General features: G+C 36.4%; 3 protein-coding genes and 1 pseudogene across 3 annotated transcripts; 3 read left to right on the top strand and 1 right to left on the bottom strand.

Moving 5' to 3' along the window:
• The first annotated feature begins 3,409 nt into the window (after positions 1 to 3,409).
• On the top strand, positions 3,410 to 4,278 carry LOC126585467 (uncharacterized). Its single transcript, XM_050249917.1, has 2 exons — positions 3,410 to 3,454; positions 3,554 to 4,278. Exons 1-2 carry the CDS (start codon positions 3,410 to 3,412, stop codon positions 4,112 to 4,114), a joined length of 606 nt encoding a protein of 201 aa, XP_050105874.1. The 3' UTR covers positions 4,115 to 4,278.
• Positions 4,279 to 5,955: 1,677 nt separating this feature from the next.
• On the top strand, positions 5,956 to 7,405 carry LOC126585465 (transcription factor RF2a-like). The gene is made up of 4 exons (XM_050249913.1): positions 5,956 to 6,286; positions 6,385 to 6,517; positions 6,700 to 6,784; positions 7,058 to 7,405. Exons 1-4 carry the CDS (start codon positions 6,165 to 6,167, stop codon positions 7,132 to 7,134), a joined length of 417 nt encoding a protein of 138 aa, XP_050105870.1. The 5' UTR covers positions 5,956 to 6,164; the 3' UTR covers positions 7,135 to 7,405.
• A 206-nt stretch (positions 7,406 to 7,611) lies between these two features.
• Positions 7,612 to 9,851, bottom strand: LOC126585460 (F-box/LRR-repeat protein 12-like; annotated as a pseudogene).
• Positions 9,852 to 11,943: 2,092 nt separating this feature from the next.
• On the top strand, positions 11,944 to 15,550 carry LOC126585462 (ankyrin repeat domain-containing protein 2B-like). The gene is made up of 9 exons (XM_050249909.1): positions 11,944 to 12,164; positions 12,290 to 12,331; positions 13,040 to 13,227; positions 13,582 to 13,794; positions 13,898 to 14,046; positions 14,188 to 14,347; positions 14,660 to 14,752; positions 14,986 to 15,125; positions 15,222 to 15,550. Exons 2-9 carry the CDS (start codon positions 12,298 to 12,300, stop codon positions 15,319 to 15,321), a joined length of 1,077 nt encoding a protein of 358 aa, XP_050105866.1. The 5' UTR covers positions 11,944 to 12,164; positions 12,290 to 12,297; the 3' UTR covers positions 15,322 to 15,550.
• Positions 15,551 to 19,418: the final 3,868 nt, after the last annotated feature.

Here is a 19,418-nt window from a genome sequence, read left to right as displayed (position 1 = left end):
TACCCAATTGGTGGATTTTAAACGTAATATCTATGTTTGAAAAATTAACTGGGGCTTAACAGATGTGACATTTTTAATAGGTTGAGTACTTGTTTGGAATGTTTAAAAAGATTGAGATCAATTTGGAATAACACTAAACTAGGGAATTAGGATGGGAAAGCAGTTTTCCCACGTTTGGCAACCCTGCTGCGAGAGAAACGGCAAATTCCATGGGAAAAAAAGGGGGAAATCGGGGCTGAACAATCCCGAGTTTAATTTCCATCAAAATAGGTGGAATTTCACAATTCCAACAACGGAGAGAATCCCAAATCCATTGGATGGAAATCTTGCAGGCGGCAAATTTCATGATTAGGGCGCCAAACTGGGATGATTGGCGCCAAAGTTTACAATAAAAAGGGCTTCACTCTGTTATAACTCACCAATCTTAGAAGGGACGCTCGTGCTTCATCTTCTTCCTTCATTCTAGGTCAGCCTCTTCTCTCTTCTCTCTTCTTTCTTGAATTATTACGGTTCAAATTATTATAGTATACTCTATCTCTGCGTGTAGGTTCAAATCATCAAGTGTATTATGTTTAATGAGTTCTGGTGATACTCATATGCTTGGGTGTTTATTAATTGGGTATAAATATTAGTTGCGTTGCTTCGTCTGCGAATATGTGGGATATTGTCATGGATGCAGGGACTTGCTTCACAGTTGTGAATTTTGGTGATACTCATATGTTTGGGTGTTTATTAATTTTTTTTTTCCAATTGAATTGTGTATTGGGTCTAACCTTATCTGGGAAACAACTCAAGTCAAGAATCAGATTATATTCGTCTTGTTAATTAGTTGAATTATGACCGAACCTACATTTAAAACGAAAACAGGTTTATTCCGTTTGAACCTTAAAACTCTCCATTTGAGAAGTTCTGCCTGTGCTTCTGACTTTGTTGTTAGCCCACTTTAAAATATCAGCATCCGTCATCTCCTTTCCTTGGGAGTGAGATCGTAGATTTCTCAAAAGTTGAAGCATATTAAACCTCATCAACTACCATAGGAACGCTGAAAAAAAAAGATGAAAACAAACTTTAGTATTTGATAACAAATTAGATTTAGCACATAACCAGTTACTCCAGTAGATATGTTAAGCTCAAAAGCTAAGGGAAAATTACCAAGTATGAGTTTCTTGTTTCCCTGCACTATATCATTTCCAGCAATGTTCACTAGTGAGAATTCTTTGTTCATATATTCAAACAGGTATGGAACATACTGATGTTGTAGACATGCTAACGAGGTTAAAGCGAAAGCGTGCTATAAATGAAGAGGAAAATAGGAAAAAGAGGAAAATTATTGTCGGTACGATTATATATGTTATTGTCATTGTCATGCATTGGTATAGTAAAAGTGTTCTTCTTAAAGAACCTTCAAATGATTGGGATCAAGAAAGACAATCTTTCCTCGGCCGATTGTTTAATGGAAAAGATTCAACTTGCATTGAACAATTACGAGTTAGCAAGAGTGCATTTAAACGGTTATGTGAGATTTTACAAGGGATTGGTGGATTAGTTCGCACTAGACATGTGTCCATTGAAGAATCTGTTGCAATTTTTTTGCATATACTTGCCCACAACTTGAAGTTTAGAGTTGTCGGTTTACACTATTATCGTTCCAAGGAAACAATTAGTCGGCAATTTCACAATGTGTTGCATGCAATGATGAAAATAAGTCAAGCATATGTGAAATATCAACCATGCGTTATTGGTAATTCTGAAAGAGAAAAGTGGCGGTGGTTTGAGGTAATCAATTAGCACTTAAACCAAAAAAATTATGTATTTGTGTGATAACTTCACTATCTTTTTAGACTTTAATCTTTTTTTCGTTGTATGACATTTTTATTTAGAATTGTCTTGGAGCACTTGATGGAACTCTCATTCCAGTAACAATAACGGCTGAGGAAAGACCAAGATATAGAGATAGAAAGGGTGATATATCCACTAATATGTTAGGAGTTTGTGGTCCAGATTTAAGATTTTTTTATGTGTTACCTGGATGGGAAGGCTCTGCATCTGATGCGCGTGTTTTGCGTGATGCTTTACATAGGAGTAACCGGTTTCATGTTCCAAATGGTAATGTGTGATACCAATTAGTTCTATGTTAGATAAACAAAACTTTAAAATGTATCTAAATTTGTTCTCTAAATTTTTATTGTAGATAAGTATTATCTTGTGGACGCTGGCTATACTAATGGACCGGGGTTTTTAGCACCTTACCGTGGAACTAGATATCACTTGAAAGAGTGGGTTGGAAACCGTCGACCTGAAAACTACAAAGAATTATATAATTTGCGTCATTCAAGGGCAAGGAATGTTATTGAGAGGGCATTTGGATTGTTAAAAAAACGATGGAGCATATTACGCACACCATCCTTTTTTGATATTAAAACGCAAGTTAGGATTATAAATGCATGTTGTATCTTGCATAATTTTATTAGAACTGAGCAAGCAGCTGATCCAGTTTTAGAAGCTCAAGATTTACAATTTTTAGCATCTGTGGACTCAGAGTTGTTAAATCGTTCAACAAGAGAGGACAATGAAAATAACTCTGATGGGATTACATCTGTTCAAGCTACTGCCGAATGGACAGCGTTTCGTGATACATTGGCATTGCAGATGTTCCATGATTACCAAGCTCAGAGAGCTGCAAATACTTCTTAATCGAAAATTAGTTGTTTTTTCTTAGCATGTTATCTTTAATGTCTCAGTTAATAATTTTGTCAATGACATTATTGCTACGAAATGCATTAGCTTTTAAATTTTATGGAATGCCCTGGTTTTCAGATTTTAGTATCAAGCTTGGTGTTGTTTAAATGGTCATCTTATTTTTCTTTTCTGTTAGTATTAGTTTAGTTTTGAACATGTACAAAGACAGCTTGAAGCATGTACATTTTTTTTCTTAAATGTGTTGAGATTTAGAGAATGACTTGATATTTGTGATCTCCTTGGTAGATACTCTGATTCTTGATATGCATGTGTTTACGAATGACTTAAAATTTCAATGAATATTTGTTTAATGTTAGGAGAAATGGAAGGATCTGACAGAAAACCAGTATGCAAACAAAAACCAAGGAGAAAGAAAGAGAACCAAGAAATTGAAAATGAAGGAGATGAGAATAATTATTTTAGATGGAATGTAGATATGGAACGTGTTTTGGCTGACATACTTCGCGAAGAACGAAGATTGGGTAACAAAGGAGATGGTGGTTGGAAGACAGCTGCTTATAATTCTGCTGCATCTATATTATCTACTCAATTTGATATTCATGTAACTGCCGATAACATTCGAAACCGTGTGAAGTCTTGGAAAAAGTTCTATGCAGTAGTGAGTGATATACTAAGTCAAAGTGGATTTAATTGGGATGCAACCAAAAAGATGATAAGTGTAGATGAAGATCATGCCTGGCAAGATTACGTGAAGGTATGATAAATTCATTATTTTTCTATTCTGTGTGTGATATTCTTTTAACTCTTCTTATACTTACAGTTTGCTTTTTGATTTTTATGTTTTGATTGGTAGTCACATAGTGGTGCTAAAAGTTTTCGTTGGAAGGTCATTCCAAATTGGGATGATATAGTGGATTTGTGTGGTAAAGATAGAGCCACAGGTGAGGGTGCTGAAACAGGTGTGGAAGCTTTTGAGATTATGACTCCTCCGCATATTGAAACTAATCATATTGATTTGGATGGTGATACGCAAGGTTTAGAAGATATTGAAATTATTAATGATATTTCACCTACTTCAGCCAATGGTCAGAAGACTCAAAGCAAGAGAAAGCCAACAAATTTTGTTGATGTGCCTCATACAAAGAAAAAACTAACCACCCCTAAAGATATGATTGCAGATTCACTTGCTAAGATGGCTTCATCCTTTCAAGACTATATTTGTGCAGACACAAAGAAGCTTGATCCAACAGAGGTATATGATGAAGTAAATGCAATACCAGATCTCAGTGAAGAAGAACAAATCAAAGCATGTGCTTGGTTGATCGAAAATGACAAGCAATTTCTCATGTTGAAGACACTCCCAGTTGAGAAGAAAAAGAATATGGTATTATTGTTTACTTCACGAGGCTCATAGGATTATTTTCATTATATTTCCCATTTTAGTGTTTTTCTGTAAGATTTTAGTTAGAATAAAAGCACTACATGTCAGGAAAGTTCATTGACATTTGCACGTGTGCTTTATTGGGATTTTTCTACTTCAATCAACTTTATCATATTATTGCAGACTCATCACATTATTGCAGCTATTAATTGTTGGAACATTTACTTTGATTATATTGTCTTAGTGAATGCTAATACTCTGATTCTTGATATGCTAGTGATATGCTTGATAGCTGTGATTGATTCTTTAGCAAGGATGTTTACATAAATACTTTCATTAGATTGTGTTGTGAATGCTAATACTCTGGTTGTTGGTCAACTCTGCTTTCTGGTTGTTGGTTTTGACATCTGCTTTCTGATTTGTAGTCATCTGCTTTCTGCTTTCTGGTTCAAAAGATGTGGAAGAAAATTTGGTGGTCTTTGTGTTAGGTATAGGATTAAAAAGAATTTGGAAGTGAGATGCTTAATAGCATTTGTGCTGCATTATCAACCTTGGTGTTGTTTATTAGGTTGGTGAAAGTAATAGTACAAATAATATTGAACATAGCAGTAACCTGTTTCCTTTCCCCTTTGATAGTTGCTTATACCAAGGTTAGGGATATATGGAATCAGCTCGGGAGTTGTTTGAGGGAGTGATAGATTTATATGGAATCAGCTCGGGAGTCCTTTGCGTCTGTAGTTCTGTTTCCTTTTGATAATGCTCGCAACATATTATGTTTCAAATGGCCATCTCCACATATATGTATCCTTTTCTAATTTTTTTCTGCAATCGAATAATCTGATACGGTGATTGGTGTATTTCGTATGAGGGAGTGATAGATTTATAACCATTTTAACTTTTGTTTCAAATTTGTATTCCTCTATTTAATACAAATTCTAGAGAATATCCAAACAATGAAATTTGGAATTCCCGTCATTTTGTAATTTCTATGTATCCAACATCCAAACGATGAAATTCATTTAACGGGAATTTAATTACTGTCAATTGTAATTCCCGTCATTTAAAATTCTGTGATAATTTAGAAATTCTCCATCCAAACATAGTGTAAAAGGTTGGGAAGTTTTATTTACTGAAAAATCTTTGCATATTTTCAGAGAAGGGTTTTTCCAAGAAAAAAATTTCGATGATAAATTCGCCATGAAAACTCCGTCGGGAAAGACCTTAGGGAAAAATTTGGACGTTGATTGGCAAGATTTCACTTCTTTCCGACGAATCTTTCTTGACAATGGGTGCACCAACTTGTCATATACTTGCCGGATTCTCATTATTTTCTTTTCATTACAGTGATTAATAACAACCGACTTAGGGAGACTACAATCTTTATACAATATTGTGATATTATATGATATAATAAGAGAGTTATATACGGCCAATATCCAAGAGACATAAACAAGGATAATGTATACAACTAATATTTGATGAGACCAAGTCATTGATCAACAAGACATATCCAAATCATTTGTCATATCATACGGTAACCCTAATATGTTGGGAAATTAACAAATCATTAGGCCACATCATTTTGTACGAAAATTATGGTGTCCCCAACATTTAAAAAATAATAATAATTCAGCAAGCCAGATATTGGGGGAATGAATCAAACGTATGACATCGGGTGCAAGAGGAAATGATATTCATCAGTTTTTATGTTTCTATACAAGCGATGTTGGGGGAATGAATCAAACCTAGGACATCTGTATGGCACATTGACCTAATTTCTTCCGTTTCGGGCCCGTTTAATTCGCAGATTAAAAACTCGGAAACAAATATGAACATAATTCCTTGTTTAGTAAGCACATTCTTGGAAATCCACCTAGTAAAACACACAGAAATCCAATTCCTAGCCTTTAAGTTTATTCAACGTCTCTGCCATTTTTACCATCCTATTATTTATGGAAATAAATCCCATAATATTAACCTACCCACAATCCCATGGCAGTATATTTATATAATCGTTGCGACTAGAACTTTACTAGTTGAGTCATATTTTTCTCATTGCTTGAGAAGTTGTAGCATTAGCACAATGTATGGTTCAAGCTCAACTTCATCCAAAGATGACACCGTCATCTCAATCCCTAGCACCAAAAAAAGGCCTGCTGCAGTTCTTGAAGAAGTCGCTCAGCGCGATCCAAAGCTCGCGAAAAGGTTTGAGTTTCGATGATTTTTAATACTCGTTAAGCTAAAATACTTATAAACCAACGTCGGTGACATGCTTACGCTAATTTATTTTTTAAATTTCGCAGGATTATGACTAACCGGAGGTCGGCTATGAGGGCAAAGGAGAGGAAGAAGATGTACATTCAGACGCTTGAATGCAACATACAAAGGTTGCAGTTTGAATTAGCTGCTCTGACTGCTCAGTTGGAACAATGGCAGGTAAATCCAACATGATTTTAGCACACTCAAATATTTTTTTTGTACAGGCAATATTAGCGGATTGGGAATCAAACTCTAGACTTCGGGTGCAGGAGCAAACGCTCTTATCTGCCCGAGCAATAAGCCCCGTTGCAATTATGTACAGTGACAAATTTTCTGTTATCTTTTTTCTTTATGAGCAGGTAGACACCCTTTACATAACTGCAGAAAACAATAGATTGAAAGAATGTCTACACCATATTTTGGAAGACATTGAATTACAAGACGGTAAGCACTGTTCTTTAGTTTTCTTCTATGAACTTTGTTACATTAAAATGCACACAACATAAAGAGCATTTATACACACACACACACATATATGTAAGCGATATTATTGAGGGAGGGGTGAATCCAACACAGAACCTCGATTGTAAGAGTGAAAACCGTTTACTATTAAAAAGCGTTAATTCATGATGAACAATGCATTTAGTTTGACAGCTAAGACATCATGTACTATGGTCAGACTAAATATATTTTTAATTTTCTTTTGTTTAATGACAGCCTTGAATTATCATAGCAGAAATGAGATTGAACGTCTGAAAAGACTTGTTTTCTCGAACAATATCTCAAAAGATTGATTTGGATTGATGCACACATGTTTTTTGTCCGCAAGACATAGCATCATTTCACGGGATGCCCTGGTAGTGGTGCACCTATGTCATGAAAGTCCTCCAAAGTCCGCACACAGATTCAGCAATAAAAACTTCAGGAGTTTGAGCAGCAGCATGATCGGCAGAAGTTGAAACAGATGTTATTGAGAAAATAATTTTTTCAAGTTCAATGTACTTTTTTGCTGATAATAAGTTTAGATTTATTTGAATTAAGAATATTTACATTTTACATGACTTATTTTTCTGTCAATTGTACCCCTTTTTTTTGTCTGACGAAGCGATATTCTATACAATTCTAATCTAAATTTATGGAAAGCAAATCCAAAATTAGGTGCAAAAAGACAACAGGTTGCGATGGCGAGCTAGCACAATAATTGATTTTACTAGTAATGAAATTCATTAAATCAAAACGATCACATACTTATCAGTGCACCAAACACCATATTGTAAAATTAATTTCACAAATTATCAATTAGAAATTCACAAGTCTTTCCCCAGCTAAAAGTACACATGTTGAAGCAAGTTAAATCTTCAGAAAATAATAGAAAATTTCATATCAAATAAGTCAAATTATTTTTCATCAACTATCATCTCAACTCCCAGATGGGACCTATACACTTCTCTTCATTCTTAATGGTAACCTCACTCCTATAACATTGAACAACTCCATTGCTGTTGAAGTAATCTTAGGACAACCGTTCATGTACAAAACGGAGAGTTGTTTGCAACCATTCCGCAAAGCCACTAAACCCTGATCACATAGATTCCGACACCGGTTGACATGAAGCTTCTCCAACTTGTGACAACTCATCCCGATAGAAGACCATCCCACAATTTTGACCTCATGACACAATGGAGTAGTGGACAACCTTCTGCAATTGCTACAATCGACACGTCACCAAAAGTTCTACAAAGCCGAAGGTTAAGAATTTTAAGGCGGAAGGCAAATCCTCTCCCAATCGCTGCCAAGCCATTTCTACAATTTAGTGGCTCAAGCTTACATGATTCGGCTTCTACATAAGCTAAAGCTGATGAGGAACCTTTAAAGCCAACACCAGTTATGCCCTTGCAATGTGATATCTTAACCGCTTGAAGTTGACGACAACCTTGTGAAAGAGCTTTTAGCCCACAGTCAGAAATAAAATAGCAGTACAATAGATTCACATCCTTTAAAACTGAGCAAGACTTATCCAAATTTCCTAACCCAAAATCAGTAATTTGGCAACGGTAAAGGCTGATAACTTGCAACGAGGGGCAACCAGTAGCTGCCATATACAACCCATGATCAGTAATACCTAAACAACACAACACTCCAGATTAAGGGTGTGCAAATGTGAACCATAATTTACCAAGTGGGACAAGCCTGAATCTGGTAGCTCTGTGCACCCAGATAGGGACAACAAGTGTAAATGCTGAAAGCGAGTAAGAAGCTTGTGAAGATGAAAGGTTCTAATGGTAACATTGGTATTTGAATGTGATAATGAAGAAATGTCAAGTTGTTTGAATGAATATTGAAACTGTAAGGATCGACGACTAAGATTTTGAACACGAAGACATCGATGACAAGTCAAGCCAAAGGATTCACGGTCAGAGCCAGAAACAAGGCATTGGAAAATAAAGACGAGACAATCATCAGGTAAGTCCATGATGGTGGTAAGAGAATTACTACTAGAGCTACAAGTAGGTTTCATGTTAGCACTGTTCCGAAGGTTGTAGAGCTCGTATTTTTATATTGAACTTTCTATAAGATGAAGTAGATGATGAGTTGGGAGAGTCAAAACCACAAAGAACAGAAGAGTCTCCATATCCATAACCGATATGAACCCCACATTTACGGCAGAGAAGTTTAGTCTTTGAACGATAACGACCCCAAGAGACTGGAAAACAGTTTACCTCATCAACCTGTGTGAACCGACTAAGATCAACTGTAAGGAATGAAATAAGACCTTTCTTGATGGACTTTCTATAGTTGGAGCCTATGCCAGACTCAGCAGTCAATCGATTTGAAGACGACAAGTTCAAAGGGTATCCACAAGAACCACAACTATAACAGATTCAAAAAATAAAACCAACAAATTTCAGCATAACAACCAGGCATTGTACATTTCAATTTCAGGAACCAGAAAACTAATTAAAGATTAGCAAAACATGCACATTTAAGCAATCATCCAACCCAATTGACCCAATGAGATTTTTTTTTTTTTTGGTTTAACCCAATTGACCCAATGAGATTGGAGTGATGAAGGTCAAACATTCAATGTTCATCAATCAACCCAGATGATTTCAAGCACTCACAAATGAATAAATAAATGGTTCATTCAGTGAGAAAATTGACAATTTAACATGAACCAATGTGAAAGTAATGAAATTGGGTGAAGAAATTAAATGGCAGTTGATTCAGATTCAGAACAAGAAACGGAATTTGGGAAATTCACCTGTAGGAGACTTGAGCTTGGGACATCCTTCACTCACCCAAGATCGGATTCAGACTCAATATCCTCCGATTCATTGAAATAAATTGCTGGCAATATTATCAGAGTGGAAAGCTTGTGTTTTCTTTGGGATGCTCGTAATTCTCTTCTTGTCTGCTCAAAGGATTTTGCCGGCTTGGGAATTGGGATATCAAACTGGCAGACTCTCTGACATGACAAAGTTCTTGGACTCCAAACAATATGATGTGGGCCGGACTTTGGGTACTATCCTGGCCTGCCTTCACTTTTATAAAAATTAGGTTTCTATATATATATATTTTTTTATTAATTGAAATATTTTTCTTTTTTTTTTCAATTTTTGATAAAGATCCTTTAATTTCTATCTAGATGGTAATTTCAGTATACGTGTTAGCATATTTAAATTTTATAACCATCCTCAAGATGTTACGTTTTGTATATTTATATTTACAACTAAATTTTTGTATCATATATTTCTATTTTTAATTTGTACCAATTTTTTATTTTTGCAACCATTGTTTAATTCGTATCAATTTTCTTTTTTGTTTAAATTTTCACCCATGTATTTAATTTCATTTTGTGCCTATGTTTTAACTTCAATTTGTACCCTTTATTTTTTTTAAATCTTTATTTGCACCCATAATTTTAACTTTTGATATGTACCCTAAATCAGGTCGGGGCACTTTTTAGGGGTAATTTTATCAATGTTTTTAACTAACACATGTACGGATAAAATACAAAATTGTATTTTTCCTTTATTATAAGTGATATTCTACTATAAATACAATTAGATAAGCCTCTGCTGTTAAATTTTAGAAATTTTCTATCTATTTTGGTCACATTGCAAACGTTTAAGGACAATGAAGTAATTTTATCCCTAGTGTTGATAACAAGTTGCCCTTTTTCTTTTTTTCCATTAGTTCACTTTGTACACTTTCTGTTTGAATTAGTCATAGGAGTCCAATTAGCAGCTGTAAAGTATTGACTTTGTGCCCAATTAGATAAGCCCATGACATTATATTTTTTCCATCTAATTTAGTAATATTTCTATGATGTAACCAAATTTAGTAAGACAAGAACTTGCTTCTTGTGATACAAAAAATTTTCATTAATGGCATAAAACAATCCTTACTTCCATACGAAATATTTGGTAGGAATTCGCTTACTAGAGATACCTTTCTTCCCTTTCGTTGCAAAGTATGTCACTTTTGCAACCTGCTTGCAAGAAAGATTTATACTTTTTCTAGTGAACAAGAAAACTTCAACGTAGGTTTTACGATTTTCTTATCGTTTCCTTGATTGCATAACTCTTGCAATTGCAGAATGTGAGATGTTGGTCGATATGCAATGCACAATCAATCGCCCATCCTCTCACATCTTATAGTGCAAATTTCTACACATTTTTTTTTCGTAAATGAAGTTTGTAATTGAGATTTGAATTCAGACCATTTCACCATGTAGATCGAAATGTGAAATATTGGTCAACATGCAATACATTATACAATCATTTGTCTAGCCTCTCACATGTTGCAATGCGAAACCTGCAACATCTATTCATAAACTATCGTGTACGAGATTTGAATTCAAGACTTAGGGCTTGTTTGGAAATACTTTTAAAATTACTGAAAGCATTTTTAGCGAAAATGTTTTTTGGTTCTAAAAATACTGTAAGTGCTTCCTACAATAAGCACCAGTATTAGGCCTTTAGGCATTTAAGTGATATTTCAAGATTCATTTGTATTTTTATTAAGATTTGTTAAAAAAAAACGTTTTCACCAAAAGTATTTTCAATCATTTTAAAAAAGTTTTCAGACGAGTTCTGACTCTCAACAGAGAGAGAGAATTGGGCTAATTGAGGGCTGATTTGGTATTGCTGTGCTTTGAAAAAAAGCTGTTTCTGCTATGATGTGAGAATAAACGACTGTTAAATAAAGCTGTAGAGTGTTTGATAAACTTTTTTGTAAAAATTCTTTTGAAAAAAAAAACAGTATTATAGTGTTTGATAAACTTTTATGTAAAACAGATGTGAAAAAAAAACCGGTTTTTCAAAGCTTGGTTTTGCAGCTTATTGTTTTTGGCTTTTTTTTCATCCAAAACTGTGAAAAAAAGCTGAAGCTGAATGTTTACCAAACACAAAAAAGGTTTCCAGTTTTTTTTTATACCAGTTTTTTTCAGAATCAACTCAGTACCAAACCAGACTTAAGTCGGCCAAAACCAGGCTTGAGTCGGCCAAATGCATGTAAAGCCCAAAAGGCAAAAGAGTAATTTGGTGATAATAGCAAAGAAAGAGCCAATCATTCGGGAATTGGGAAAGGGATGAGGATTGAGATGGCCCACTGAGTCGTGTAGAGTACAGAAATCGGTGGTGAGCTGCTAAGTCAATAGAGCTTATAGGGTTCTGAATCCGCCAGAGCCAAAGCTTCTTTCTCTCTCTCTCTCCCTTCGTCAGGTCTCTGAAGCATTCGCTTCTTTGCGTGCTGCGAAGGACCTCCTGCTTCACTCTCCTTCCCCACTTCAATCCCCACCGCATCGCCACCCGAAGATCAGGTTCGAGCATTTTCGCACTTTTCGAATCGATTGTGTGAATTTCTTGATAAATTACGCAGTTTTGGGTTTGAATCGTTGTTTGGTGATTGGAGATTGATCGCTCTGTTTCTTCATCGTCGATTCAGGTGCTTCTATGGCTTCCGCGCAGAAGGATGTGCCTGCTGCTGGTATGCTTGGTGTTGTTTCTCGTACTGTTAATTGTTTATTTTAATATATATATTTTTTTGTGTGTGTTGATTTGATTAGCAATTCCAGCGTGTCTGAATTTCTATCAGTCTCTGGAGTTTGATTGATGTAGAACTATAATTTATGTATATATTTATATATACATACGGATAGGGATAGGATGTAAGAGTGGGAGTAGGAGTGGGTTTAGGGGGTTAAAAGAGAGAAGTATTCTTTGTTTTGCTGAAAATTCTTGCAGATTTTGGTGTTTAATTTTATTTGTATTTCTTAATTTGATCAAAGGGTGCTTTGGTTAGCAGCCAGTTTTATTTATTCGTTTTTTATTCGGATTTATAGCACCGAGGGTATATGTGAACGGTGAAGCGGTTTGTTTGGGTTCATGTATCTTAAACCATGTAGTGAGAAGTGAGGGTTTTGTTTGTGTTTTAGATAATCTGCAGGAATATGTAATTTGGGTTGGTTTTTTAGACCATGATAAAGCAGTCCAAGTAAATTGGGTTAGTTTTATATACTTTTTTATATAATTGTAGTGAAGCTTGATAATTGGCTAGTCTGATAACTATTTTCTATATCCTTTTGTTAATTGATTTTTTCATTGAAACTGGATGCAAAAGCCGCCAATGTCTTTTGGAATTTAATTTTAAGAGACTAAGAGTATGCCACTCTCGCGTTCATCATATCTTTTTCAGGCGAAAAGCCAGTTTCAACAGAGAACAAAAGTTCCAAACCTGAAACAACAGAGAACAAAACTCCCAAGCCTGAGGCATCGTCTGGAGACTCACTGTCAGGACAACCAGGGGCTACCCCTTTCCAAATTCCAGAGGCTGGCTTTCCTCCCAATCCTTTTGATTTCTCAGCCATGACTGGCTTGCTGAATGTATGTTATTGCTTTTATAGCGTTTTGAGTTTGAAAACATTTGAATGACTGAGCATGGGAGAAGAATAATTTCGATTAAATTAATAATTGAAAAGTATATAATTTATCCAACTCTGAGACCTCTGTCGCTGCACATATGCCTTTTTACACTGAATGTCAGGGAGCAATGTGCACTATGCCATCCATTTCACAACGTATTGAATTCTCTATAGTAATTTGGGGGTATTATGCCTTGATGCGAAATGGGTGACTGCTACCAATCCAAAACTCAAGTACTAGTAAAACTTTAAAACGTTTAAAAAGTTCAATCAGTCTGGTTCTTGCTCAAAGTGTCTTATATGCCATATGCACCAGGATCCTAGCATTAAGGAATTAGCTGAACAGATAGCAAAGGATCCTTCATTCAACCAGATGGCAGACCAACTTCAGAAAACTTTTCAAGGTGTGTCAGTTGATGAAGGTGTCCCTCAGTTTGATAGTCAACAGTACTATTCCACCATGCAACAGGTTATGCAGAATCCTCAGTTCATGACCATGGCTGAGCGCCTTGGTAGTGCATTGATGCAGGTAATGTGGTCTTTCTCCTTTCGTGATTATTTTTTATTTATTCTCAGTGTTGTGCAAGTCGTTTGGTTGATTGAATTTCAAGCTTATTAATTTTTCTACTCAGGATCCATCTATGAATACCATGCTTGAGAGTTTCGCCAATCCCTCGAACAAAGATCAGCTTGAGGAACGCATGTCACGTATCAAAGAAGATCCTTCTTTGAAACCTATTTTGGAAGAAATAGAAACTGGTGGTCCAGCTGCCATGATGAGGTTAGTAATCCTAGATTTGTTATGGGAGCTGGGAACTAATGCTTGAGCTATAACGTTTTCTTTCTTGAGACATAGTAGTGGAATTGGACTTGATTGAGTACAAATTTTTGGTGTGCTAAAGAAGGAAATTCTGCTTTGCAGATACTGGAATGATAAAGATGTTTTGCAGAAGTTGGGAGAAGCAATGGGTCTTGCAGTTGGGGATGCAGCTACTTCTACTGAAGCACCAGAAGAAGCAGAAGATGCCGGAAATGAGGATGAATCAATTGTTCATCACACTGCTAGTGTTGGTGACGTGGAGGTAGAGCACACCATTGTCTGCTCTTAACTGTTAATAAGATATCGCCAATAAGAAATTCTGCAATTGAGGCATGATTATGGTATTTGAAAATGTCTTCTATTTGAACTTATTTCTGCTTTCAAACTCATGGTTTTCACACCCAAGCTCTTCATGTTAATTAGTTCTATTAGTTTGCTTGCATGATTTCTGGTAACTTAGCATTTGATATCAGGAAATATACCTCCATGTTGAACTTTGATTTGTATACACCTGACGTGTTTGGTTCAACTTAGCAGATGTACAAGTGTTTAAAATTTTCAATCTGTCAATTAGGGTTTGAAAGCTGCCTTAGCATCTGGTGCTGACAAGGATGAGGAAGATTCAGAAGGGAGGACAGCATTACATTTTGCATGTGGATATGGTGAGGTATGATATCTTTCCGAGTCCCTCTCTTTTTACTTGTTTCTGCAAGCCAATACTTGTTATCATCAGGTGATGGACCTTTCGCACATATGCGGAAATCATGCAGTTCTGATATGATCACAAGCCACTGCTGAAACTAAATGATCATGAAGAAAAAGGGGTGGGGGATAGAGTTCTGTTAATGGTTTTATACTTTGATATATGGAGGTATTTAGATGAGTCTCATTTCATTTCAGGTGAAGTGTGCTCAAGCTCTTCTTGAGGCTGGAGCAAGAGTCGATGCTCTTGATAAGAACAAAAACACCGCACTTCATTATGCAGCCGGTTATGGCAGGAAGGAATGCGTGGCACTTCTACTCGAGAATGGCGCAGCTGTGTAAGCCATTTGTTAAAATTTTAAGTCCTCTATATGAAATTAGATATTGCTCCACTCATAGGTTTACTCATACTCTTTTGTTTCCGGAATCTGCAGCACTCTCCAGAACATGGACGGCAAAACCCCAATCGATGTTGCCAAGTTGAACAACCAAAATGACGTACTAAAGTTGCTCGAGAAGGACGCCTTCCTGTAATTCTTCATAAAGTTGTGGTTGGCATATGCTTACGGTTGTTTCATGTTAGGCATATGCCGATTTGGATTCAGTCTACTTGGACGATTGGATCGGCGTGAGGATATAAGCAGCCCCATACCTTAATGCTTTGTCTATGTTATGTTTACCTTTTATGATTCCTACGTCGCTGGAATGTGTTGGTAACAACCTAAAACATTTTGATGGGAGACATGGAACGTGTTGTGTGGCATATGACGTGTAGCTTTCGTTGTTATTTTGGGATTTCATTTCTCATTGGTAAAAGAAAGAAAAAATGAAGATGGTGATTGATTACTTATCAAATAATTGGTTTGCATTACGCAAGTTTCTGAGTTAAACAATCTCAACATAAAGTAGGGGTAAACTGATGAAGGGGACTGCACTGAGCAGGAAAAAAAAAAACAAAGGGGCCGTTTGAAAAATCAATAAATTAGTTTTTTGCTGCAGTCTTATTAGATTAGGAATGTGATTGTGTAAATTCTATCATGTTTGGAATATTCTTATGGGATTCTACCATATCTCTTAGACTATATATTATTCTATTAGAGTTCTAATCCTATTAGGGCAAGGATATGACACACACTTTACAATTACACATCTCTCTCTTTCTCTCTATTGTCGTCGCACCCCTTTCTCTCTGTCTTTTATTTGGTTTAGTAAATTAGGCCTACAACACGTTCTCAGCACGCTCGCGACGTTATGCTAAAGAGAGTTTATTCTTCAATTAGGAGAGTATTACGTTTTAGTCATTTTTTATGATTAATTTATTATTTTATTGAATAGATCAACATACTATTGATTCAATTTAATTTTGGGGTGTGATATCCACACACCCCTTTTTACTTCATACACACCCTCTTAATTTGCGGCCGTCGGATCGACTGAATTAAAGAACATCAAATGGTAGAAATTAACAAAGGGTGTGTGAGAAGTAAAAAATGGTGTGTGAATAGCACACCCCTTTAATTTTTCTTTGTTGAACGTGATACAACACATTGAGGATGCAATTCCAGCTTTCAAAGAAGGATTTTCTACAAATTCAAATGCTTACTTATTTTCTGCCTGTTAGGTTCTTTTAAAATAAATTAAGATATTTGAAACGACCTTGAAGCATGAAAACATTCCCTATGATGCATGAACCCCTTATATTTATATTTGTTCACGCAATACGCAATTATGCTATGTGGAATTGTGAGTCAAAGCATCAAAATTAATTTAGAAGCAAGTAGGGTTTTTAACCCTAGAATTCGAAAGAAAAAAAAAGAAGGAAAAATTGGGATTTTTTCGTGATTAAGCAACAGCTCCACACAATGTTGCCAAGCTGAGTTGGCTAACCTGCAACCACGCCGCAGCTAGGACGGCGTCGTTTTGACGCCATGCACAGCATCAGGCCTCAACCCAAGTTGGTATCCAAACAAGCTTAAAGCCCTGAGTCCACCAGCAGGCCCTCAAAACTTTGCTGGGCTCTGCCCTGCCTCAGCCCACCATACCTGTAGCAAGCTTAGGCTTGCTGGGCTTTCCCCACATGGACCTCGCCCGCCAGCAGCAAGCTTTGCTTGCTGGGCTCACCATTTGTCTTGACCCACAATCACCAAAGCCAGCCCCCATGCTTGGGCTCGTCTAGAACCGGCCCAAACGAAGCCAGCCTTTGGCTGGGCTTTGCGTGCACCCATACCAGACCAGCCCCCATACTGGGCATGTGCTCCCCGCGCTCTTTGTGGCTCAAAACCAGCAGTTTGGCTGCTGGGCTCCTTCCTAGAATCGGCCCGTGGTTTCCAACCACACATAAGCTGCCTTGGCAGCTTTTCCCGAGGCCCATTAAGCCTTTTAGGGCCTTGCCTTACCCACGGCAGCCAACCCACCGAGTTGGGCTGTGATTTTTCGAACCCAATGCCCTATTTTTGACACTCCCACATCATAACCACTCCTATAATATTTGGGACGCTATTGGTTAATGCTTATCAAGCTATAAGGAAAACTAATGAAAAGGGCTTTGAAAACTTTGAGTTTTAACAATAAGGACAAAATAAAGGATAAAGTGAATAGTACCAAGATTGACTTTTTAGTGTTAAAATGTGGTTTTTCGTTAAAGTGAACAATACCGGGAGCTTTTCGTTAAAGTTCCCATAATTTTATTATTGCTTGGCCCTAAGCCAAAAATTCAAGTTAACATTAACCCGAATGTTATTGTTTTGCTCCTACAATCAAACCTAGATGGTTATGATCTATTGAATTAATTAAAGTGACCAACAATCCATTAATCTGACAAGACATCCAAAATATTGGCCTGGAATCCACTTTTTGGCAATTAACTATGCAATAAATTATTTATTTTCTTTGAATCGTTGACTATCTTTCGTAGTCTCGATGCACGCACACTTAAGTTCTTGAAGCAACCCAAATTCACTACACTTAGTTGTATATTGTATTATGTGTTCTTATAGGTACCTATTTTTATGAACCGAAAGTTCATAACTAAAACTGAACGTGTAGTTTTGAATTTAGTGCCTTTGAAACCCGAAGTTTTCATAGAATAATACACCCATGAAAACCTGACGTTTTTCATGTAAACCATGTCTTAGAACCCGAATGTTCTAACTTCGATGCTTAAGGATATCTTATTTTCATACCACCAATCACAATCTTGTTCCCTCCAATCAGTAGATTGTCGAACCATAACAAGTTTGATTCATTGATTTGAACGTTTCTTGACAAAAACCACTTTATATGGGTACAAGACGTGAATCTCCACATGACTATTAAGAAGTTGAGTAACCATTGAAGCCAACAATGGCATGAAAGAGCTGAATAAGCCTTTGCTGTGATCTTCATTCGAAGACTTATGCCCGAAGCATTACAAATAGAAATACCTTCCAAATGAGGATTCCATGGCTCTTTGGCTCGCTCATACGAACTATATAATCATAAAATGAGTGAGTACCATTCTGAAATTTATAAATCCGATCGAATTTTGACTAGAGAATACTTTTCTCGCCCTTCCATGTTTCTAACTCGCTCCTGAAGCAGTAGTGCAGAGAGTAGAAATTTACCAAATTCTCGGATCTGATTATTACCATAAATGTGAGAAAAATGTATAAACTCAGCCTCGGCTAGAGTCTACCGAATGGCTCAACCCAATTCAGTCAAGGCCTACCGCATTATGATTCCCAGTTTCGGCTTGGGCCCACCAAACGGTATTGCTCTGCTTCGGCAAAGGTCTGCCGAAAAGACCCCTCTTCGGCTGGAGCATACCAAAACTAAGTCTGGGTCAATCTCTCTCACAATCTAATTTCAAGTTTCTTTTTACCACATATGGTATAATCAGGGCATGCTAAGGTGTGGCATCATGCCCGAAGCGTAATCCTTGACACCTCAGACCTAAAATTTCAAGAATTAGGGATATTGTTCCTAAACCTCAACCTTGCATAATCTACTTCCATTTTGATGGAAGAGATCATTGGTTATGCACCCATTTATGCCCCTACCAATGTTGTTGAGGAGTACCATTTTCGTAGTCAATATGTGAGACTAATTTTGCTCCACCGAACATCGTTGGAAGAGCAGAATTTTGACATGGATGACCTTGTTAATGGAATCCCCTTAGTAAATTATTTACTTTGTGAACATTTTCTATGTTCTTCGATTCAACTTTGGTGTTTGTTTTAGTTATAGAAAATCTTATCAATATTGTTCTCGAATATTAGTTAATTGAATTATGTTTCTTGTATACATGTGAGCAAATTCAATTAAACGCGTGATTAGGTACAAATGTGGGAAACTTAGTTTCTGGATGAATGCGATACTACGCACACTAACTTTATACCTAAATCACATCTTTAGCAACGACTTCAGGTCTATCCAACCTGATTAAGAGCATTGGCACGCTCCTTGTATTATGAATGGTATTAACTTACCATTTAAGAGACTTTATATTCTCCCAGTTCTGAAAGAACATCGTTGAGTTTTAAGGATATTCGAGATGACAATAATTATGAATGAAATCACTGATGAAAAATAGAGTGGAGTATCTTTATGCCACCTCCAAAATACAAAGCCCGAAGCCATATTTTGGGGCCAAA

Source organism: Malus sylvestris, chromosome 10 (assembly GCF_916048215.2).
Source record: "Malus sylvestris chromosome 10, drMalSylv7.2, whole genome shotgun sequence".
Taxonomy (NCBI): Eukaryota; Viridiplantae; Streptophyta; class Magnoliopsida; order Rosales; family Rosaceae; genus Malus; species Malus sylvestris.
This window is presented reverse-complemented; position numbering and strand designations above follow the sequence as displayed.

Excerpts from the sequence above, each read along its gene's own strand:
- LOC126585467 (XM_050249917.1), top strand. The coding sequence starts at position 3,410 with ATGATAAGTGTAGATGAAGATCATGCCTGGCAAGATTACGTGAAG. Across the intron at positions 3,455-3,553 it reads CCTGGCAAGATTACGTGAAG|TCACATAGTGGTGCTAAAAG; the intron begins GTATGATAAATT and ends TTTGATTGGTAG.
- LOC126585465 (XM_050249913.1), top strand. The coding sequence starts at position 6,165 with ATGTATGGTTCAAGCTCAACTTCATCCAAAGATGACACCGTCATCTCA. Across the intron at positions 6,518-6,699 it reads CTCAGTTGGAACAATGGCAG|GTAGACACCCTTTACATAAC; the intron begins GTAAATCCAACA and ends CTTTATGAGCAG. Across the intron at positions 6,785-7,057 it reads AGACATTGAATTACAAGACG|CCTTGAATTATCATAGCAGA; the intron begins GTAAGCACTGTT and ends GTTTAATGACAG.
- LOC126585462 (XM_050249909.1), top strand. The coding sequence starts at position 12,298 with ATGGCTTCCGCGCAGAAGGATGTGCCTGCTGCTG. Across the intron at positions 12,332-13,039 it reads GAAGGATGTGCCTGCTGCTG|GCGAAAAGCCAGTTTCAACA; the intron begins GTATGCTTGGTG and ends TATCTTTTTCAG. Across the intron at positions 14,047-14,187 it reads GGTCCAGCTGCCATGATGAG|ATACTGGAATGATAAAGATG; the intron begins GTTAGTAATCCT and ends TCTGCTTTGCAG.